The sequence below is a fragment of the Panthera onca genome, chromosome A1, assembly GCF_046562875.1.
Source record: "Panthera onca isolate mPanOnc1 chromosome A1, mPanOnc1 haplotype 2, whole genome shotgun sequence".
Classification (NCBI taxonomy): Eukaryota; Metazoa; Chordata; class Mammalia; order Carnivora; family Felidae; genus Panthera; species Panthera onca.
In genome coordinates, this window is record NC_138339.1 from 48,951,572 (window position 1) to 48,975,038 (window position 23,467).

Consider the following 23,467-nt stretch of genomic DNA (forward strand, 5'->3'; position numbering starts at 1 on the left):
GTGGGCACACATGCTCTCTCTCTCTCAAAATAAATAAACTAAAAAAAAAATACTAAGGTAAGAAAGAAGACAATTTTTTGCATGTGGATTGGCAAATGGTTTGCTGTGGATGCCACACTTAGAATTCAGGGGAGAGAATAGGAAGAAGCGTAAGTATGGAGAGGACCTGAAACCAACCTCATGAGGCCAAGCGCCTCCAGAGGACAGGGGGGAAGTCACATCTGAGCTCCCTGTGCCCTCACTGGATGTGGCCTTCGCTGTTGCCAGCCTGCACGGCAGGGCGGTGTGTTAGAAAACTCAGTGAAATGGAAGCTTGTGTAGCTGCTCAGCCCTGACCTGCTCCCCCAGCTGTGGGCCTGAAGGAGACGCCAGTGTGGGGCAGCACGCCCTTGGTTACACTCTGCAGCTGGTCAGCATCTCGCAGCCCCTGGACCGCCCCCCCTGTCATGTGGGTGGTCCTTTCCGCCCTGGTCTCGGACAGTTCATTTCCTAATGAACTTCCAGCCACTAAGCCCCACTCACACTTGTCTGGGACTGGGGAGGGAAAGGGAGGGCTGCAGGCCTATCAACACAGTGGGCTTTCTCTTTGTTTTCCCTTTCAAGTGTGCTAAAGGGTCAGCTCATTATTAATATGAATCTTCTTAGTAAACTCAGTCTTTAGACTTTTATTCATATGGTCTACTCAGTTTTGGTTTGCTCTGTACTTTGCTTCTTTTATTTCTGCTTTTGTAATGAGCGGTCCTGGCATTCTCATTTCTTTGGGTTGATTTTTATTCTTTCTTTAGATTTTGGAGTGAAAATTAGGTTCTTTTAGTTTCACTGTTTTATTTTCTACTAAATGCATTTAAGGCATTTATTTATGCTCAATTCTAAATGTTGTATGGTTCTATTTGAATTCCTTTTTAGGTATGAGTAGCCTGGAAGTATGTTTTTATAAATTATCATAGGTATGGGAGGTTTTTTGGCTATGATTTGCATTATCGATTTCTAATTGTATTGCACTCTACTTAGTGAATGTGACGTCTAAGACATCATGTTTGGGGAAACTCATGAGAACCTATTTTATGGCCTAAGTCATGATCTTTTTTTTATCAGTGTTTTACGTATGCTTTTAAAAAATGAGTATTCTGTTTGCTGGGTGCTGAGTTCTTAAAATAGTAGTTAGCTCGAGTTGGGTAACCGTTGTTCAGATCCCCATCAGCTGCACTGCCTTGTGAAGCTCTCATCAAAGCCAGTGAGCTCTGCCAGGGCCCAAGACACGGAAATGTCCGTTTAGGGCTTTTTGTTTGGAGTGCCTCACAAAACATCCCCAGGCCAAGGAAGACCATGGCTCTTTGTGTTTGCAAGTAAGGTTAAATTTGCTGGAGTCTGAATCCTTGTAGTCCCAGCTTAATGAGCTTGTAAAACCTAGGCCCTGGTTTCAGGTTGATAATCGTGGCTGTTTCCCTCATGGGTATTTGTGCTGTGTGGTTATTTAGGAGTGAAACGGATACAAATCCTCCCGAAGACCAGAGCTGGGGGCTGGCCAAGGCCCACGTCTAGCATCAGGCACTATGTGAGGCCCTTTGCCCTTAGCGTGGTTGTGTGGGTGCTACATATAGTTGCTCTGAGTCTTGTTTCTTCATCAGTCACGCAGCTGCCTTACCACCTGCCATGTTGACCACAGAGGGTTGTGGTGAGGCTTAGTCCAGACAATAGACATAAAAAAGTACCCTGTAAACTGTAAAGAGATCCTCACATATCAGGCACGGGTTGCAGGCACCTTGTGAAGAGGTAGCAAGTGGAAGTGGTCTCAATGCATGTAAATAAACCCCCTTTGTTCTTTGGAAGGAGGCTGAACCGGGTGAGACTGTTCTCACCTCCGACACCCCTGACACCCCTGCACCCCTGACATTCCTGACATTCTCCACCCTATCTTCTCTCCCTTTCCTTCAGTGCAGAATACACAAACTGCAGCCATGACCACCCACGTCACCCTGGAAGATGCCCTGTCCAACGTGGACCTGCTGGAAGAGCTGCCCCTCCCCGACCAGCAGCCATGCATCGAGCCGCCACCTTCCTCCATCATGTACCAGGTCAGTCTCCCAGAGCACCGGGGAGTTCAGAACTCCGGATCCCCTCGGTGGGTGTGCCCTGAAGGCATAGGGAAGGCGGAGGTCTGCATCTGGAAGGTGAAAGGTCCTGAGCTGATGGAGTCCCTTGTGCCCTGGTGGAGCTGAGTATGAGGAATAGATTAGCTAGTAAACGAATACCAGGACTATTTCAACTCCCCAGGGAAGGCTTGTTGATCTGCTCTGACCCCAGATACCTTTCCGGCTGTTCTTGCTGCAGCATCAACCAAGGTTTCGGCAGCTCTGATCTCATGAATTAAATATTACAATTTAGAAACCTCTAGAGCCTGCCTGGGTAATTACTTTTCCTTCATGTATGTGAGAAGAGCTCTTCAGCTCCCCACAGCAGCTAATGGCTCAGGGAAGTCGCTCACCATTGTTTGCTTTTGCCTGAGAGAGGGGAGCTTGAGATAAACTATATCAGATTGTTCAAAACCGTAACCCCCCAGGGTGTGACTGGAAGGGCATCAGGGGAGCCAGAGTGAGCCTTGCAAATAGCCCCTTGTCTGGGCATGTTGGGCGAGTATGCCACGTTAGGAAAGAACAAGTTAATATAAAATTTTTAGCTGTGTTTGACCTTTTCTAGTTCTGGGGCTGCTAAATGAGACTAAATATGAATGCATAATATATTTGTAATTTCATTCAGTAGTTAGATTTTATCAAGCACATTCCTAAAGGTTCAAGTTACAAACTTGGCTCGTTCACGTCTTCTAACCCAGGTTAAATTTTTAATTATGTGCATATCTTTTTATTACAAGCAATACAGAAAAGTGTAACAAATAAAAATTTCCCTCTATGACTATACACACACACAGCCCTTTTTACTATACTTATAAGTACGTATTATGTATAGATCTAGATGTTTTTAACCAAAAGGGAACCATACGGTAGATAATTGCTCTGTGGTTTGGCTTTTTGAACTTGAAATCTATTATGGATACTTTTCCATAACAGTACTACAATGCTATCATTTTGTTTTTAACCACCACATAGTACTTATAAGTGCATCGTATAGATATACTATTATTGATTTAGCCTTTTGCTGTTAATGGATGTTGGGATGGTTTCCAGTTTTTTCTATCAGAAAAAAAAAATGTTGCAGTTATTATCCTTGTACATACGTATCTACAGCCTCAGGTAAGTATTTTGGCAACTGCTGGGTGAAAACAATGCGCATCTTAACTTTTCACAGCTCTTTAGGATTATGTAGTTTAAGCATTTGCTTCCAAGCCTCAGCTGGGTGAATCTGGTTAACTACCAATGGGAAGAAGCAGATCCGGGCCCTGTTTAGCCAGCTCCTGCCCAGTGTGAGTCAGAGTTGGATTTTCTCAGGGGAAGATCAAAGCATGATGTAGAGATAGGTTTCCACAGAGTCTGGTGGCATTTTTTGGCGGTGGGGTTCCCTGGACACCCAGCCGCCTTGGACTTGTTTTCCAACCAACAAATGTTTCTTCCTCTAATTCCTACAGGCTAACTTTGACACAAACTTTGAGGACAGGAATGCATTTGTCACAGGAATTGCAAGGTACATTGAGCAGGCTACGGTCCATTCCAGCATGGTAAGTCGCTGTGACCCTGCCAGCACAGGAGGGGCAAGTGCTCAGCTATTCCGCGAGCTGCCTGCCTCAGTCAGACCCTTCTCCAGAAGCCTGTTCCCCTGCGCTTCCCCACCCCCTCCCAGTGCCTGGGGCACAATGTTCCCCTGTCTTCTAACCCTGCAAATCCTACTCACAGGAGGGCCCAATTTGATCCCACTCCATCCCTGAACTTCTGTAGCTTTTTGAATCAGCATATCATTAGATCTTGCCTTACCTTATACTTTATAGATTACTGGCTGTGTGGCAGTTTGTCTCTTGACCAAAGCAAAAGGTTTCTCAGAGAAAGAGAGAGAGAGAGAGAGAGAGAGAGAGAGAGAGAGAGAGAGAGAGAGATGGTGTCTGTAGAATAACATATTATTGACTCAAGGAAGGTGGTGGCCTAAATCATTCACAAGCGGCATCAATGGTCTGATGGGTCCATATGTGACCCATCTGTGAGGGATCACTCACTTCCCTCTTGGGCTTTCATTGATTTTATTCTAACACAGCACCAGAATTTGAAGAATTCCAGAATCCTCATGCAGCTCAGTGGACCTCTCTCACTGTATCAGTTATATGCTAAAAGTCTTGCCTGACCATACCCAGCCCCATTCGTGCAACAAATATTGTGCACCTGGTACCTGCAGAGACTGTGCTAAATGAGGGGATATGCAAGGTCAGAGAGGGGCCAGTCTTGATTCTCAATGAGGCAAGTGGGATATAGACAAGTTTACCATTTATTGAACACTTTCTGTGCAGATATTTTATTTACATTTTTTTACATTCCAGTGTAGATAACATACGGTGTTATATTAGTTTCAAGTGTACAATGTAGTGATTCAGCAGTTCCGCATATTACCCAGCATTCCTCATACGTGTGCTTTTAATCTCCTTCTCCTGTTTCATCCACCCCCCCCCCCCCCCCCCAGCATCTCCTCTCTGCTAACTATCAGTTTGCTCTCTATAGTTACGAGTCTCTTTTTTGGCTTCTCTCTTTTTTTTCCTTTGTTCATTTGTTTTATTTCTTAAATTCCACAAATAAATGAAATCATACGGTATTTGTTTTTCTCTGACTTATTTTACTTAGTAGTATTCTCCCTAGATCCATCCATGGCAAGATTACAAATGGCAAGATTTTGTTCTTTTTTTTTTTAAAGATTTATTTTGTTTTTAGAGAGAGAGGGAGGGAGAGCGAGCATGAGTCGGGGGAGGGACAGAGCAGGGAGAGAGAGAGAGAATCTGAAACTGAGCATGGAGCCTGACACGGGGCTCAATCCCATGACCCTGGAATCATGACCTGAGCCAAAATCAAGAGTGGGATGCTCAACCGACTGAGCCACCCAAGTGCCCCTTTTTGTTTTTTATGGCTGAATAATATTCCTTGTCAGTGTGTGTTTGTGTGTGTGTGTACACATGCCACATTTTTATCCATTCATCTATCAATGGATACTTAAGTTGCTTCCATATTTTGGCTATTGTAAATAATGCTGCAATAAATTTATAGAGGTGTATATATCCTTTGGAATTATTGTCCTCATATTCTTTGGGAAAATACCCAGCAGTGTGATTACTGGATCATATAGTATTTCTTTTTTTGATTTTGTCTTCCACAGTGGCTGCACCAGTTTGCATTCCCACCAACAGTCCATGAGGGTTCCTTTTTCTTCACATCTTCACCAACACTTGTTGTTTCTTGTGTTTTTGATTTTAGCCATTCTGACAGGTGTGAGGTGATATCTCATTGTGGTTTTAATTTGCATTTCCTTGATGATCCGTGAGGTTGAGCATCTTTTCATGTGTCTGTTGGCCATCTGTATGTCTTCTTTGGAGAAATGTCTGTTCATGTCTTCTCTGTGCGGATATTTTAAATGCACTGTTTGAATTAGTTCTCACCCCACTCTGTGAGACAAGTTTTATTACAATATCCATTTTACAAACAGGAAAAGCTAAAATTCAGAAAAGTTAAGTAACTTACTCAAGGTCCTGCCACTAACAAGTGACATTGCCAAATGCATGTCTGTCTGTCTACCAAACCTGTGCTCTAGATTAGTCTGTGTAGACAAATAGAAATGCACAAAGTTAAAGGTAAATGATACGGTAGAAGTTCCAACCTCTCTGTTTTTGAAGGGTCCTTGAGAGGGTCAGAGAAAGCTTGATGAACGAAGGGGCTTTTGAGTAGGCCTTGTATACTCTATGCACACACACACACACACACACATATGTTAACCATACACGTGATTTAAAATGTATAAGATATTCTCGCGGGGCGCCTGGGTGGCGCAGTCGGTTAAGCGTCCGACTTCAGCCAGGTCACGATCTCGCATGGGTTCGAGCCCCGCGTCAGGCTCTGGGCTGATGGCTCGGAGCCTGGATCCTGTTTCCGATTCTGTGTCTCCCTCTCTCTCTGCCCCTCCCCCGTTCATACTCTGTCTCTCTCTGTCCCAAAAATAAATAAAAAACGTTGAAAAAAATAAAAATAAAAAATAAATAAAATGTATAAGATATTCTCATACATAGTATCACTGGAGCCTTATAACAGTCTATGACTTGCAAAGGGAGCATTTATATTCACTTTTGAGATGAAAAAAACAGACCTAGGGAAGTTAACAAGCTCATGATCCTGCAACTAGTAAATCACAGGATTGAAACTGGAATTCAAGACTTAGGATTCCCAGTCTGATCTCCTTCCATGCAACTCTGCTGTCCCACATAGTTAGAGGTTTCTCTGTGAGAGATGAGATAGGGAGGGCACACTAGGTTATGGAACCAGCATGAGCAAAGGCACAGAGACAAAAATGTTCAGAGATTTCCTGGGTTAGGGTTTCTCTTTGTGTGCACATGCATGCTCTTTCTGTATCCTAATTTCCTTTTCTGGACTACACACTGGAATTGCCTCGAGAGCATTAAAAAAAATACCAGTGCCTGGGCCCCTACCCTGGGAATAATGATGTAGTTCTGGTGGAGCATGACCTGGGAATCAGGATTTCAAAGTTCTCCAGGTGACTAATTGCAGCCAGGTGATTTAGGCCAACCCTTTACCTGTAAATGAGAGATCGGTGCCATTTTCAAGGCAAAAGGTGAGCCCAAGCAGAGCCAGGACCAGAACTTAAGTCTCCTGAGGCCCCACTTAGGGCTCTTTCTACCACAGCATCCTGACCTCTGTACTCAGGCATACAAGTCTGGTTGATGGTCACCTGAACTATTCATAGAGAGCCTTGTTTGCTGCCCTGTTCCCAGCACATAGCACAGAGCCTGGGACCTGCAGGTGCTCAGTAAAGCACCCAGTGAGTGAAAGTTGGAATCCTCACCCTGCTGGTGGGCAATTTGGTTCTAATAAGTAAATACATGTTCCCTGTGTTACTGTCATTTCCCTTTTTTGACATCTGTTCTGAAGCAAGAGAGTAGCAGACCCGCAGGCTTGATCTTGGTTTTCTTCGGTCTCAAGGACAACGTGTTATTGATTTTTAAAGTTCTCCAAATTAAGAATTGAAAGTATGACTCATCAGTGACATTTGCTGTTGAAAACAAAACTACAGTAAGTAATAAACTCCAAATTAAATCTGATCTTACGCTAGGGAGATGTTATGAAATAGATGCGATACATGGAATAAAAAAATCAGTAAAGGTTCATTTTCATATCAGTGTGAACATTTACAAGAGAGCTGGTCTAGTAATACTTCTTTATTTCTTTTGTGAACGTCATATAGCGTAAAATTCACAATGTCATATAACTGTCACCACCATTTAATTTCTGCAGCACTAAAAGAAACCCCAGGCCCATTAGCAGTCTCTCCCAATTCCTGTCTCTCCCCAGCCCCTGGCAAACACCACTCTACTTTCTCTTGCTACGGATTTGTCTGTTCTGAGCATTTCATCTAAACGGGTCATGACACATGTGGCCTTCTATGGCCGGCATGATGTTTTCAGAGTTGATCCGTGCTGTGGCACGGATAGGCTCTTCACTCCTGTTTATAGACAAACACTGTTCCCTTGTGTGGCTGTACCACATTTCCATGTTTTATTTATCCAGGCATCGGTGAATGGACATTTGGGTTGTTGCGCCTTCTTGATGGTTAGGACAATGCTGCCACGAACAAGTGTGCAAGTTTCTGTGTAGATATGGGAGCACCTGGGTGGCTCAGTCGGTTGAGTGTCTGACTCTTGATTTCTGCTCAGGTCATGATCTCATGGTCGTGGGACCTAGCCCCACGTCAAGCTTTTTGCTGATAGTGAGGAGCCTACTTGGGATTCTCTCTCTCCCTCTCTCTGCACTCCTCCCCTGTTGGCATGTTCTCTCTCTCTCTCTCTCTCACATACACACACACACACACAATAAACAAACTGTAAAAAAATAAAAAGTTTCTGTGTGGACCTATGTTTTCATTTGTCTTGACTGTGTGTACCTAGGAATAGAATTGCAGTCATATTGTAACTCTGTATTTAACTCTTTGAGAAACTGCCAGACTGTCTTTTTCCTAGTAATACTCTCACCTCCCTTTACAGATCACCGAGAGAGAGAGAGAGAGAGTTCCGCTGAATTCTCATAAAATTCTCAGAGGTCATTTTTGTCATTGTCATTAAACAGATACTAAATGGAGAATTTTAGGTTAAGTGATTTCTTGAAGATCAAAGGGAAGGGCTAACAAGTGAGGAAGCTGAGATTTGAGCCCAGATATTTGGACCCTGAGTTTAGGACTCTTAGCACTTGCTAGGTGAGGTGAGTCATCGCTGTATTTTTCAGATTCGTTTTCCATGCTGTTATTGGTTTTGCCATCTGCCGTACATTATTTTTAAAAGTTTATCTTACTCATTTTCTTGCTTCTGAAATAGTAGCAAGCGTTCTTATAAAAGGGCAAAGAGTACTCTATAATACGAAAAGTGAAAGGCCCCGTTGATCCAGCCCCACAGACAGCTTGCTATTCCCGGCTTGGGGCGTATTGCACCCAAATATTTGTCAGTACACAACAATATACTTTCATAATTATTGCTCTTTGTTTGGTTTTTGAACCTATCTGCCGTCCACACTGTTTTGCTACTTGCTTGTTTTCTGGCTAACAGTATGCCTGATACAACTTTTGCTGTTGGCACAAACAGACCTGCCTTCTTCTTTCTCAGGTGGCCATCTGTCTTGGAAAGATGTGGCCTGCTGCTAGAGCCCTTGGATGTCTGAGGAGGATAATTTAGGCCAGGGCTTCTCAAGCTCAGTTGCACACCTTGGGAGTAGGAGTCACCTGGGAGTTTGGTTGAAATGCAGATTCTGATTCCATAGGCCCAGCCGGGGACCCAGGACTCTCTGCATTTCTACTAAGCTTCCCAGGTCGTGCTGTGTGGATGCTGCTGGTCCCCAGACCACTGTGAGTCGTGAGGATCTGGGGCGCCGTGAAGGAGCCTGCTGGCTCCGGTGCGTGTGGTTTCTCCCTGCCAAGTGTGTTTTGCTTTTCAGAATGAAATGCTGGAGGAAGGACATGAGTATGCAGTCATGCTGTATACCTGGCGCAGCTGTTCCCGGGCCATCCCCCAGGTGAGACCGTCCTCGCCGGGTGCCCTCCCGGCCCTCCACCTCACCCCCTCCCAGACAGCTGAGCCTCTCCAGATGGCAGGGAAGGAAGCAGGGCCTCTTACCCAAAGGTGTTTGCTCACGACATCTGGAGCGCTTCCCACAAGACTGAAGACAACTTAAAAAATATCAGTTCAGGGCACCTGGGTGGCTCAGTCGGTTAAGCATCCGACTTTGGCCCAGGTCATGACCTCGCGCTCACGGGATGGAGCCCCACGCCAGGCTCCGTGCTGACAGCGTAGCACGGGATTCTGTCTCTCCCTCTTTCTCTGCCTCTCCTCTTCTCATTCTGTCTCTCTCAAAATAAATAAATAAACCTAAAAAATTGTCCATTACTTCAAAAGCAGTATGTGCTACCTGTATGACACCCAGACCATTGCAGAAAGAGATAAAGTAAAAAGCAAGATGTCCCCACCTCCTGACCCCCACTACCTGGACCCACCTCCCACCAAAGCATAGTCACCATGCATACCTTGCTGCATGGATCTTTTCCCTCGAATATCATAAATGTCCCTATGAATATTATTTTGGAAATTATCATTTATAAAAGTGTGTTTTGTATTTGTATTGTCCTGCCACTTGCTTTTTCCACCTAATTCTTTATTACTTTTTCATGTTGACTCATACAGATATTACATTTACTATAATTACCATCATCCTATAATTCATGGGCCCCATTATTATAACAAGGTTAACAAACCACAGGTGTGTAAAGTAAACAGAAACTATTCCTCTCTCTTCCCCTTAATCGTAGCCCCCAGAGTTAACTGCTTATTAACAGTTTGCTTTGAACTCTTAGATTCCCTATGCCTGTATTATATATGGACACACAAACACACACGCAGTTTTGTTTGACAAAAAATGGGATTGAATTACACTTCGTGTCCTGCAAGTTTTTTTCACCCATCAGTTTATGGTAGTAATCTTTCCATGTCAGTTCCTGTAGATCTATCTCATTCCTTCTAGCAGCTTTATAATGATACTGTATGAATGCATCATATTGTATCCATTTAATCATTGACTGGTAGATATTTAACTTATTGCTACCATTTTAAGAATCTCTAAGCAACAATGTGAAGAATGTCCTCGTGCTTATCTTTTGCTCACTCTTGTTTCAGTTGACCAGTTAGCAGTCTCGGGTGTGCATGCTGTGAAAACATCTGCCATGTGATACTGATGTGTTGAAAACCACTGGGCAAAGAAAAGGGGTTTCTTGATGGAGCCAAGTTTGGCCAGGGGGCCTCACCCCGGGTGCATCTGGAACAGTGGCTGGAACATTTTTCTCTGCTTAGAACCTGGTGGGGCCCCACTGGGGTAGGAGTGGGGAAAGACTGAAGGAAGGAGACCGTGCAGATCGATGTAGGCGTGTGTACAGCTCGAGGCCAGGGCTCTGAACAGATTGAAGGGAAGGAGGGTTCCGTTCTCAGGACCAGCTGGTTTCTTGCCTGCAGCCGGTGTCTGGCAGGCAGTTCTGTTCCTCCAAGCCATACCCACAGTCAGGGCTACCCCGGCCTCTGCTCACTAGGGTGACCACCGCATTTATCATCCTAAACGAGATGCCTATGAGAGTGCAGACGGGCCCTGATAATAAGACAACAGACGTGAACCAGAGCTGCCTTGGCAAGGCAGGATGTGTGATCTCCTCTCTCCCCACAGGTGAAATGCAATGAGCAGCCCAACCGGGTTGAGATCTATGAGAAGACAGTGGAGGTGCTGGAGCCAGAGGTCACCAAGCTCATGAAGTTCATGTACTTTCAGGTGAGGGGTAAGGGTGGGTCTGAATCAGGGGACCTGAGAGGGCCTCACTCTGCCAGATGCTGGGGTCTGGATTTTTGAGCCATGGTATTCATTCCTTGAGCAAATACTTCTGGAGCACCCCTGACGTGCCCCTTGGTGAGCAAGGCAGACAAGCCTCCCTCTCTCCCTGTGATTTACATCCTAGTGAGCACACGAGTGTGTTTCAGGTAGCAGAGACTGACAGTAAACAATATTCAGTCCTTTTCAGGGTGTAGTAAGTGCTGTGAGTAAATAAAACTGAAACAGAATAACTCTGGGGTGCAGGGTGTCTGTGACATAGTGCAGCTTTAGGGATGGACTGTCAGGAGTGGCATTTGAACACGTGTATCGTGAGAAAGAAGCTGGCGGGTGATGATTGGAGGGAGAGGGTTTCACGTGGAAGGAACAGCAAAGGTAAAGGTCCTGGGGCCTGTAGGAGCACAGCATGTTTAACAAATACAATGAAACCAGGGAAACTGCAGATTGAGAAGGGACGGGTGACAAAGGTGATGGGGGGAGGTAGACAGGCCCTTACAGGGCACTGTGGGCCAGGAAGTAGGACATAAAAAGAATATGTGGATTTTACTCGAGCACCATGGAAGCCACTGGGGGTGTCTTGTGACATGTTCTGATTTGAGGTTTTACAGCAGCATTCTGGCTGCTGTGTGGAAAATGGATGGGAGGTGGGTGGGGGTGGGGGGGGAGAGAAGAGTGACAGCAGGGAGACCAGCTGGGAAGCCAGGAAGAACTATCATTTAAGGAAGAAAAGAGAAAAGAGAGCCAAGGGCCTCCACGAATGGAAGGTAAGAGGGCAAGCTGCTTAAACAGAAGTGGCAAAGGGAAAATCCTGCAGGCAGGTTGATTATCATGGTTGTGTCAGGAATGCAGGATGAACGCTTCAAGACCAGTCTGTACCCTGGGGCGGGAGTCCCACCACACACTCCATGCATACGCATGCTCCGCTGTAGAGCTGAGCTTCGCAAATAGACTTGCAAGCACTGGCCGCACGTCTGCCCTGCGCCCAGCTCTGCCCAGGCCAGGATGGGAGACGGGAATGTCTGGGGAAGGTGCAGGTGCATGCCGTCCAGACCAGGAGGGCCGGCTTCCCAGGCAGAGAAACCCAAGGTTCTACTCTCCTGTCCTTATGTGCCTGTGAGTTATTTAACGTCTGGCACCTTCAGTTCTCTCGCCTTGGAAATCATGCCGAATCTCAGGTTTGCGGTGAGGATAAATGAGGTCTGTTTGTAAAGAGCCCAGTAGATCTCTGGTTACAGAGCCAGTTTATCAAATGGCAGCTGCTGTTACTGGCACCCTGGACCTGGCCTAGGAGCCTAATCTCTTTGAGAAGGCAGGTCCAAGAGAGAAAAAAACTACCCAGAGACTGATTAAGTGCTTAACTAAGGGTTAAGGGTCTTAACTAAGGGTCTTCTGATGAGATATTTAGAAGGGAGGATCTGCAGTAGTTTAGAACTATGCTGTTCAACACAGGAGCCATTAGCCATATGGACTCTCTACGTTAAAACTAAATAGAATTTAAAATTTCGTTCCCTCATTGCACCAGCCATTCCATGCTCAGTAGCGTGTGAGTGACTCCTGTGTTGGACAGTGCAGATATGGGACATTCCCATCATGACAAAAAGTTTTATTGGACCTAGACCCTGGAAGGAGCAAGTGTGGCTTGGTCTGGACTTTGGAGGAAAGGAATGATTGGCGGGTAGCGTGTACCAAATCTGTGGAGTGAAGCTCACAGTAATTTCCCCCCTTCCCTCTCCTCCCCCTCCTCTCCTTCCTCCACCTCCTCCTCTCTCTGTCTCTGTCTGAATTGCTGCGTTAGCCATTTTTTGTTATTGATCAGCTGCCTTTTTTGGTAACAGATTTTTTTAGGTACAATTTACCTACCATACAATATATCCACTTAAATTGGACAATTCAACAACTTTTTAAAAAAATTTTTTTTAACGTTTATTTATTTTTGAGACAGAGAGAGACAGAGCATGAACGGGGGAGGGGCAGAGAGAGAGGGAGACACAGAATCGGAAGCAGGCTCCAGGCTCTGAGCCATCAGCCCAGAGCCCAACGCAGGGCTCGAACTCACAGACCGTGAGATCGTGACCTGAGCTGAAGTCGGACGCTTAACCGACTGAGCCACCCAGGCGCCCCGACAACTTTTGTTAGTATATTCACAGAGTTGTGTATCCACCACCACAATCAACTTGAGAACATTCTCACTTCAAAAAGAAATCCCATAACCCTTTCACCACCACCCATGACACTCTTCATGTCCCCCCCACCTCCAGCTCTAGGTAACCACTAATCTATCTTGTGTCCCTATGGATTTGCCTGTTCTGGACATCGCATATAAATGGAATTATACGATATGTGACCTTTTGTGACAGACTTCTTTCACTTAGCACGTTGTCTTCAAGATCCATCCATGTTGTAGCACATACCAAAATGTATGATCAAATACTGTTCTGTATGGATCTACCACATTTTATTTATGTATTTATTGGTTATAGACATTTAGGTTATATCCACTTTGGGGCTGTTACAAACAATGCTGCTGTAAATATCCATGCATACATTTTTGAGAGGACATATTTTCATTTCTCTGTTTCTCTATAACTATTCTCCCTGCTTCTACCTTTGCCCCCTACAGTGTATTCTCACTGCAACAGCTACCGTTTTAAAATACAATTCATACCATGTTATCCTGTTTCAGAACCCTCCCACTTCTCCTTGACTCCTTCAATGTGGAAATCCTACCCCTCACAAAGGCCTGCAAGAGCCAGTGGCCCTGGTCCCTCTCCATCTCCAGTTTCTTCCTTCTGCTCACTCCACTTCAACCACTGGCTTTCTCATCCTTCAAACATGCCAGGCACACGCCTGCCTCAGGGCCTTTGCACTGGCCGTCCAGAATGCACTTCTGTCAGTTATCCCTGCCCTTCTCCTTTTCTTCTTTCAAACTTTTTTCTAAAAGTCACATCTTGGTTATTTCTTCTCTGATCTTCCTACTAAAGTGTACAGCTCTCTCTGCCCTCCCTTTTCCCCTTTATTTTTCTCCATGATGTGTATCACATTCTAATATGGAGTATTTGTTTTGTTCTCTGCCTTCCCTAGCATATAAGCCCCTTAGGGTAGAAAGTTGTTTTTGTTTTTTTTTTTTCTGTTTTGTTCCCTACTTTACTCCAGTACCCAGAATGGCTCCTGGCACATAGTAGATGTCCAATTGGATGCCTTAGCATCTCTCTCTGAATGTCTGTCTCACTCTTGGTCCCTAACCTTCTACCATCTGGTGCCTGACACTGTCCTAGGTGCTAGATTCAAAACTGAGTAAGACATCATGCTTCTCGGAGAAGGCATGGTGAATGAATTGATTGGTTTGACTCACTTGGCCGCAGGTTCCAGGCTGCTCTCTAGAAACGAGCTCTGGATTTAAGGACTCCCTGAGAAAGACCTCCCAGCAGATATGACTCCCTCTACATGTCCAGGCACTGACTAGAGCCCCTGGGGAACAAGCCTTGGTCCTGCTCCACACAGAGAGCACAGTGAGCCAACCCCCCTGGGCTGCCCGTCCTCACCTGCTGCCCCTCTGCCTGCAGCGTAAGGCCATCGAGCGGTTCTGCAGTGAGGTGAAGCGCCTTTGCCATGCCGAGAGGAGGAAGGACTTTGTCTCCGAGGCCTACCTCCTGACCCTGGGCAAATTCATCAACATGTTCGCCGTCTTGGATGAGCTGAAGAATATGAAGTGCAGTGTCAAGAACGACCACTCTGCCTACAAGAGGTCAGGGCACCCTCCCCCCCCTCCCCTCTGCCTGGGTAGCCAGCTTAGGGGAGGCAGAGGATAGAGCCCTTCTGCTAGGCTCCTTCTCCAGAACCAAACTAGCCATTCTCCAACACGGCAGGGTTGGGCCTCTATCGGTTTTTGCAGTTTGGGGACTAGGGTGCAGAGCTGAGTCCTTGGAGAACTGGCTCTTTGTCAGCGTTCTGTCTCAAGATGGCATCAAATCCTCATTATGCCCTACCTGTGGAGCAGTAGCGGTTTCTGTGGTCCCATGCAGTGTGGGACCAGGAAAATAATCAGAAAATGGTCACATCAGTCGTTTCCTGCAAGATTTAGACAGCCAGTTCAAACTGCTTGTGTAAAAGAAGGAACTGGATTGGCTCCCAGAACTGAAAAGTTTCACTGGATCTGGATACTCAGATGATGTTGGTCTGATGCCCTCTACCTCTCTCTTGGGCTCGACTTTCCTTGATAGCAGCTTCTTGCTCAGGCAGGCCTGTGCCCGGTGGTGGCCAGCAGCAGCTGTAAGCTTCCCTCTGACCAGCATAGCTGCCCCAGTTTCAAAGGAAAGAAGGGGAGCCTCTTTCATATATGTTTGCAAAAGTCCCATGGAGGATGGTCATTGCCCCAGTTTGGATAGTGCGTGCACCCCTCCATCAGTTACTGGTGGGAGTGGGGGCTGCAGCTCAGGGGCTTGTCCTCAGAGTCAGTCGGGGGCCAGTGTCAGCCTGCAAGAAAGAAGGACAGGGTGGGTGAGAGGTGGTCACTCTCCAGAAATTAGGATCCAGCCGCCCCGAAGCAACAGGTATCTTTCCTGTATGTTGTGGAGGTTCAGATGAGCCCTGCAGTGTCTAGACACTGCTTGGGAAGGATTTTCTGTGTCACTGATGAAGAGAGTCCCTCCTCCTTGAGTCACCTCCTCCCAGGGCCCCGGAGCAACTGGAGAATGCAGACAACAGACCTGCTTCTCATGATTTTATCCTCCTGAGCAAACTATGAAACCTAGGGATGCCCGCAGGCAGAGCCCCATCTCCAGCCTGGCTCAGAAATGGCAGCTTTCACAAAGATTCATAGACAACTCATAGTATAATGTCTCCCACACCCCCACCCCCATTCTTCCCAGTTTTGGTCACAAGTGACATGCTCTGTAGAGCAGCTAGGGTCGTGAGCAAGGCAGGTGTCCTGTCCGTGCCCTCCCAGGCTGCCATAACACAGGCCACACCGACACCAGGTCAGGCTGGAAAAGTCCAGGGTGCCGTGGTGTTCCCCCTTCGAGTCCTGTGTGTATTCCCTGTACTCATCATCCCTTCCCCTGTAATCCTGTTAGGTGAAACAGACTTCTGTGTTCCATGCAGTGCTTTGCTTTAGAAACTTGGAGGTTTTCTATAAATAACATAATCCACTCAAAACCACTCAGTGCACCCTGCCTGGGGTTCTTCTCCATGACCGCTGTGCAACTTCACAGCAGGTCACGGCACAGCGCGAGGATGCTCGTTTCACCCTGCCTTGCCACCTCGGGCTGGTTGATAGGATGCCGGTTGCCCTTAAACTTGCTGACTTTGACATTCAGTGTAATCTTGCCTCTTAATTTGAGGTACCTTTATCACAAGGGTGTACATGGCCCCAGACGAAATGACCCCAGAACACACTCTCCTTTGATGTTAGAGTCCCCTGTGATATTCAGAGCTCCTTCACCTCAGGGGGCAGTGAAATTCTGGGTTAGGTAGGAGCAAGAGCCCGTGAGGCCCGGCTTCAGCTGGTTACACTTGAGCATCTTTCTCTGCAACACCGTGTACAGGGCGGCACAGTTCCTGAGGAAGATGGCAGACCCCCAGTCCATCCAGGAGTCGCAGAACCTTTCCATGTTCCTGGCCAACCACAACAGGATCACCCAGGTGGTAGCAAATTCCTTGTTCATCTTGGCCTGGTGTCCCAGGACACAGGCAGGGGCCTGAAGTGTGGGTGGACCATGAGCAGGGGAACTCAGTCCAGATCTAACATCTCCACTTCCTATTCATGAATTAGCAGACTTAAGTCTCGTCTCCCAGCCACAGATGACCCTGTTACCCTCTGCACATTTTGTTCTCTGAAAGCCTTCTCGCCTGTGTTCTGCCCCCACGTGAGTGAGGATTGAGAGCATGGGTTCTAGAGTTTGACGGCCTTGTTTTCTAATCCTGGACCCTCCACCGACCCATTGTGAGACCTTGAGCAAGGTCTAAGCTTCAGTTTCCTCATCTGTAAGACGGGGCTGTTCTTTGAGAATATGAGACTCCGTCTCCTAGGACTGTTGTGAGCCATAAATGAGACCCCGTATTAAACGCCCTTAGTAGGCAGAGTGTGACAAATGGTAAGAGCATGAGCTGCTGCAGCTCTGCTTACTGCCACCACTTTGCCAGGCACTCCCCTCGGCTGCGACTCTCAAGCTCTGCCCGACTTAATGTAACCCGTCTTGCTCACCTGTCAGGTCAGCCTAAACGGGCACCAGCAAGAGTGTGAGCAGGACCCTGGCTGAGAGGGGCCGTCCATCTTGGAAGCGTTTTCAGGCTCACATCTGTCTCAGGGATGCTACTGGCTTCACTGGGCCCTTCCTGCTCCCGGTTGACTGCAGAAGGCTGTCAGGGTTGAGGCTCCATGTTTCTTTCCCAAGACTCAACCCCACGTCTCAGCCCCAGGTTGTCTGGGAGGGGCACCAGCAGTGCTGTCCACGGCATCCCCACGGGGGGGCCAGGTTGCGTCTTTGGAGAGAAAGAGCCTGAGACAAAGACCTCAGACTCTTCTCTTGTGGGAAATGCTTCTGTACTGCTGTGTCCTGCCGGGAGGGGCACACCTGCTGGTCCCCCTCTCCTCCCCTGGGCTGGGTCTTTCTGTCATCGGCTGAGATGTCATGACTAAGTCCACACCCTCAAAACTAAGCCTGGATCACCGCAGGCCTGTTGCTGGAAAGCTGAACTGCTTTTCAGCTCAGCTCAAGAAAGTACTTTCTAACTGTCACAACTGCCAGGAAATACAATGGAGGACCCAGGGCAGGGGCAAGTTCCTTGCCATGGGAGATTCACATGGGAGCTCTGACCTGTCACGGGCGGGGCGCATGATGGGGGGCATAAGCGGGGATTTGCTGAAGATGCAGGCTCCCTCCACCTGGGATGGTCAGGGGGGTGGTGTGGGTGGGAGGAAGCAGGAGAGGGGCTAACCAGAGGGGGGCGCTGCTGTTCAGTGTCTCCATCAGCAACTGGAAGTGATCCCAGGCTACGAGGAGCTGCTGGCAGACATTGTCAACATCTGCGTGGATTACTACGAGAACAAGATGTATCTGACCCCCAGTGAGAAGCACATGCTCCTCAAGGTACAGCTGCGGTCACCCCACCCCCACCCCCAGGGCCGGGGCTTGCCCCTTCACTTCCTTCTTACTTAAAATCATTTTTTAAAAAACATTTATTCTTTTTTCTTAATTAAATGCTGATACAGATCTTACTGTACATAATTTTTCGTACCCTGCCTTATTTCCTTTAATATGTCACATACATCTTTCCAGATGTGGTTATGGATATTTCTGCAGTGTAATTTTTAATGGCTGTTGCGTGTCCCATGGTAGGTGGACATTGTTATTAAACAAATCCCCTGTCATTAGATATTTGTTTGCTAAACGGCACGGAACACTCTTACAGCACAGCTTTTGTGTACGTACTCTTGCCAAGTCAGACGTCCTGGAGGAGAAATTGCCTACTCAAAAGGAAAGCAAAATCTTCAAGCTTTTGCTGTATTTCGCCAAAATGATCACATTTGTTCCGTCAGTTTGCAAGTTTCGTTTTTAATTTATCAAGTACTATCTATTGTAGAAAATCTGGAATGTATAGAAAAGCACAAAAAAATGTTAATCTCTCACAGTCTTTCCATCCAGAGGTACTACTTTTAGCGTTTTGATGTATTTCCTTCTAATTTTTTCTATGCTCAACATGTTTTCAACATCTGCAATATGCATAAGTTATGTGCGTGTATAGTTTGCGTCCCATTTCATTAAATGTATCTGGAATATTGCGCAGCCGCTAAATAATGTGCTCTGGATGTGCTTGCATTTCTTTAGCCATCAGTCCACCTCTGGCTGCTTGGGTTGTTCCTGATCTCTCTCGGCAGAGATAGCACTGAGATGAGCCACCTTCCCCATGTTCTTATACACACCACACGGTCTTTTTGATTCTGTCTTCCCCAGAGTCTCCCCTTCATTGTTCTCCTGCTGGCTTTATTTTTCCTCCTCTCCTCCAGGCCACCCTCGCTATTCTAATGCCAGCCCTGTGGGGGTTCCCTTCTCTCCATCCCCATGGCACCTCAATGAGGTTTGCAGGACAGTATGGCTCAGTGACTTGTTCACTCTGGCTTCCTCTGCATAATCCGAGGTCCAGCAACTCACCCAGAGCCTAGTGGCCTCTCACCCCCATAGCTCTTCCCCAAATAGCTGCTGCCATACCCTGGGGCACTGAATTCCAGTCTCCCCCCACCCCCACACTGCTCCCCCCAAGCCCTCCTAGATGCTGCCATCAGATTCTCAGGCCCTTGTTTTCTCTCGTTGGCTTTTTTTTTTTCAATGTTTATTTTATTTATTTATTTTGGGGGAGAGAGAGGGAGAGAGAGGGAGAGAGAATCCCAAGCAGGCTCCATGCTGTCAGCACAGAGCCCGATGAAGGGCTCGAACTCATAGATCATGAGATCCTGACCTGAGCTGAAATCAAGAGCCACTTAACCAACTGAGCCACCCAGGCACCCCCATCACTGACTGACTTTTAATCGGTTTTAGTTCCTCCACACCTCTGCTGCCCAGCCTTCTTGCCCTCAGCTCTCTACCTTTTTCCCAGCTCTGCAGTTTGTGGTAGTGAACTCAGATGCCACCAGGGGTGCCACTCCCCTGACAGGGAAAAGTCTGGCGCACACCCTGCAGAGCATGGGGACAGGATAGGACTAAGGGGGATGCGACCTTAATGGTCCTCCAGTCCAGTCCCTTACGTGTCAGATGTGACTTCCCCACGGAAGCTGCTTTCAGCCTCTTCGTTCAGGCCCCCTTCAGCCTCGCTGTGCGTTTGACAAAAGGAGCAGAACATGTCAGCGTTCGAGAGCTATTAGATGGACAGGCATATCCAGAGTCAACCTGCCAACCTGCTCATAGAGCACTGTCAGGCAGGGAAGTCGCCAGTGGCTCCCTGGCAATCTGTGCGTTGTTTTAGCTTCTTTGAGGAGAGAAGTGAATAGCTGAATGTTCATTCAACACTGAGGAGGTATTCACAAGTACCTGTGATGTGCCAGACCCCAGGGATGCAGGAGCAGACTGGCTCAGCTCTTTCCTTCAGGAAGGATCTGAATGTGTAAATGTCAGATCTGGGTTCAGACCCTGTCTCTGCGACTTATTAGCTATGTGACCTCAGCAAGCTGGCTAACCTCTCTGTGTCTCCAACGCCTCATCTGTAGAATAAGGTTATTGTGTAAACTTGATTCATGATTGTTGTCAGAATTAAGGAGAATACCTGGTGAAGCCCTATGCACAGACTCTGGCCCACGGTAAGGACTCAACAAGTGGCCACCGTAATGAGATACTAAAGGACAGTCTGAATTTCTTCGTAGAAATAAAATCTGGGGTTGAAATTAGATTTATGTCTCCTTTCTTTATGTGAAGACACGTGGGTTTTGAGATAGAACGTGTCACTACATAATGTACATATGTGCACACCTCCTTTTTTTTTTTTTTTTTTTTTTTTTTAACTTTTCCAATGGTTGTGATGGGCTTCTGTGCTCTGCCCCTTCTCACTCTAGGTAATGGGTTTTGGTCTCTACCTGATGGATGGAAATGTCAGTAACATTTACAAACTGGATGCCAAGAAAAGAATCAACCTCAGCAAAATTGATAAGTTCTTTAAGGTCAGAACCTAAGGCTGGGGCTGGACTGAAGGGTGGTCTTTCTGGGGAAAAGAATGAAATCGGCCAGCAAGCAGTGGGGCTTGTTGATTGAGACACAAGCTCTACAGACCCCAAGAGGAGGAGGAGGATAGAGTGATCAGGCCTCCAGCTGCCCCGGAGAAGGCACTCACTATGGAAGCCTGGCCGGTTAAAGTCGGACATGCTCCTAGTCTCAGGATTTGGCTGGGGTTCGCCTGGGGGGCCTTACAGTTCTTTCTGCATGTGGCTTTTTCTCTTTCCTGAAATCCCTTGCTATCTCAACAAAGAGGTGTATCCCAGAAGATAGTGCCTGCTTTCATTTTCTGTATATATTAGAGCTCACAGAAGCAGGAGGATTAAAGACTGGATTTTAAATTGATCCACATTTGCAAAATCACAGCCTTTTCTGGCCCCAGGGGCTCCCTCTGCTTGCCCCTGCCTCTGGGCATAGTGCCTCATCATCGGCCATTATACACTCAGACCTTTGCAATGCCTCCAGGGTTTGATCTTCTGGCCCCAGTTTGTTTTTTTTTTTTTTTTTTTAAATAAAACCTTGGGGTTAAATTAAGCCTTTGGGGTTTTCATGAAGGGATTTCCTGCTTTGGGATTGAATTCCACAGTGTTGGTTCTTTCTAGCATTGGGCACTTCAGGCGTGCAGTGGAGCCTCAGGGGTCAGACATGGAAAATCCTGGTTTACATTAAAAGCAGAACCCCTCAAAAGTGTGGCATGGGAGACACTAGCCTGGATCCCACTGACTCTTCTAAGTTAAGGGGGAAATAAACCACCAATAGGCATCCTGTGGCTTTGCTTCTTTTCAAGGCTGGAACTTTCACTTTGCTCTGGAGCTGCACCAAATGAAGACAGGGCTCATCACGGAGACCATGCAGAACCCACCTCTGCCCTGAGTCAGCGTGAATGAGATAGGGGTGGGGTTGAGGCATACAGCTTTGCCATAGTCAGGCCTGGGTTTTAGTCTGGACCTGCCACCTGATAGCTGGATGATTCTGAGAAAGTCACTAAGCCTTTCTGAAATGGAGTTCATCAGCCTGGAAAATATGAATGCCCAGGGTATCTACTTTCTAGGGTTCCCCTTGGGATTTGGTGGGAATTACTTAGGTGAGTCACAGCCCTGGATTATAATCTTGGCTCCTTGACTTCAAGTTGGTTTGACTTTGTGTGAAAATCACTTCAGCTGTCTAAACCTCAGTTTTGTTGTCTGTGACCTGGGAATGATAATAGTACTGACCTCACAAAGTATTTGTGTGGATTGAGATACTGTTTTGTTGTTGTTGTTGTTTTGTTTAATTGACTAGGTTTTAGAGCAATTTGGGCTCACAGCAAGATTGAGCAGAAAGTGCAGAGTTTTCCTGTTTACCCCCTGACCCCCGCCATGTACAGCCTCCCAGTATCACAATCCCCACCAAAGATACATACTTTTACAGTCAATGAACGTACCCTGACACATCATTATCACCAAAGTCCTTAGTTTACATTACGAATCATTCATGCGGTTGTACATTCTGTGTGTTTTGACAAATGCAGCATGACACGTATCTACCACTGTCCTAAAGATCTGGTCTTGAAGTGCTTGACTGCATAGAAGCTAACAGTAAATACCAGCCTCCTCTCCATTTGTCTTGGTCTCTAGTTAGGACTTGTCTGCCCTTTAGTGTTCGGTGTTATGGTTTCAGTTGCTTCACATTGTAGAGTTTCTCAGGAAGGCCACACCTAGCCAGTGGCATCGGGTATCCACTCCTGGCCCAGAGTTTACAGCAGCAAGAATCCACTAACCACTAACCCAGAGAAATTAGAGCAGAACGAACCCTGCCCTGGGAGGCAGGCCTTCCGGTCCTCATCCTTTGTCCATTCTTCTTGCTGTGTGACCTTGGACAAATCACTTTGCTTCTCTGGGCACACTTGCTGGAACACAGGTTGGTTGGAGGCAGGGGAGGACTTGAACGCTGTCTGGGACTCTTTCTGGTTCTGAGGTTACACAGTAGCATTCTCAGAAGCAGAAACTAGGGGTCAGCCCAGAGGTGCACGGAAGCCTGCTTTCCCCTGTGGAGGGCGGCCACCCGGCTCTGCCCTCAGCATCTCACGCCTTGTGTTTGCTTCCTTTGCAGCAGCTGCAGGTGGTGCCCCTTTTCGGCGACATGCAGATAGAGCTGGCCAGATACATTAAGACCAGTGCTCACTATGAAGAGAACAAGTCCAAGTGAGTGCCTGCCATAATGTCTCTTGGCTCCCGCGAGGACGCCCAGCCCGGGCAGGGGGCCGAGGGGCCACTTCAGCCCCTCCTCCCTCCCCAGAGCCCTGGGCAGGTGGATTCCATCGGAACACTGGCACCCGGCCGGCCGGAAGGGAACAGCGGAGGGTGCTCTGAGCCCTTTTGTATCTGACCTTTGCTGCCAGGGTTCAAAAGTGCTCAGAGCACAGCCACGCCCCTTCTCTGTCCCAGCCGTGACCCGTGCCTCTCAGAGTGGGAAAGCAGGAGCCTTCCTTCCCTTGAGAAGGGGGTACTGGCTGGCCCTCAGTGGTCGGGTGGAGCAAGATGGTGGTCTTTTTCATCACCTTGGTTCTCTCCTCAGATTTGAGTTCATGCAGTAAGTATGTCATTGAGTATATGGTTTGGATAGTTCCCCCTACGAAATGGGTTGACAGCCTCACCTTAGATTGTTTTATAAACCACCATTCTAGGTAACCTGTGCTGGGATCTGGGGTGTCAATGACTCCTGGAAGGT

General features: G+C 47.1%; 1 protein-coding gene across 8 annotated transcripts in view; it reads left to right on the forward strand.

Moving 5' to 3' along the window:
* Positions 1–23,467, forward strand: part of CYFIP2 (cytoplasmic FMR1 interacting protein 2) — a 127,396-nt gene that overhangs the window by 19,033 nt on the left and 84,896 nt on the right. For 5 of the 8 annotated variants that reach the window (XM_060634839.3, XM_060634840.3, XM_060634836.3 and 2 more), the window contains exons 2-10: positions 1,936–2,075; positions 3,581–3,670; positions 9,132–9,209; positions 10,902–11,003; positions 14,624–14,805; positions 16,604–16,700; positions 18,020–18,148; positions 20,602–20,706; positions 22,850–22,941. In XM_060634839.3, the coding sequence (XP_060490822.1) occupies positions 1,959–2,075; positions 3,581–3,670; positions 9,132–9,209; positions 10,902–11,003; positions 14,624–14,805; positions 16,604–16,700; positions 18,020–18,148; positions 20,602–20,706; positions 22,850–22,941 (992 nt within the window). In that variant the 5' untranslated portion in view covers positions 1,936–1,958. Of the gene's footprint in view, positions 1–1,935; positions 2,076–3,580; positions 3,671–9,131; positions 9,210–10,381; positions 10,544–10,901; positions 11,004–14,623; positions 14,806–16,603; positions 16,701–18,019; positions 18,149–20,601; positions 20,707–22,849; positions 22,942–23,467 lie in introns of those variants that run through there. The other 3 variants (XM_060634841.3, XM_060634843.3, XM_060634844.3) reach the window with 2 other exon arrangements.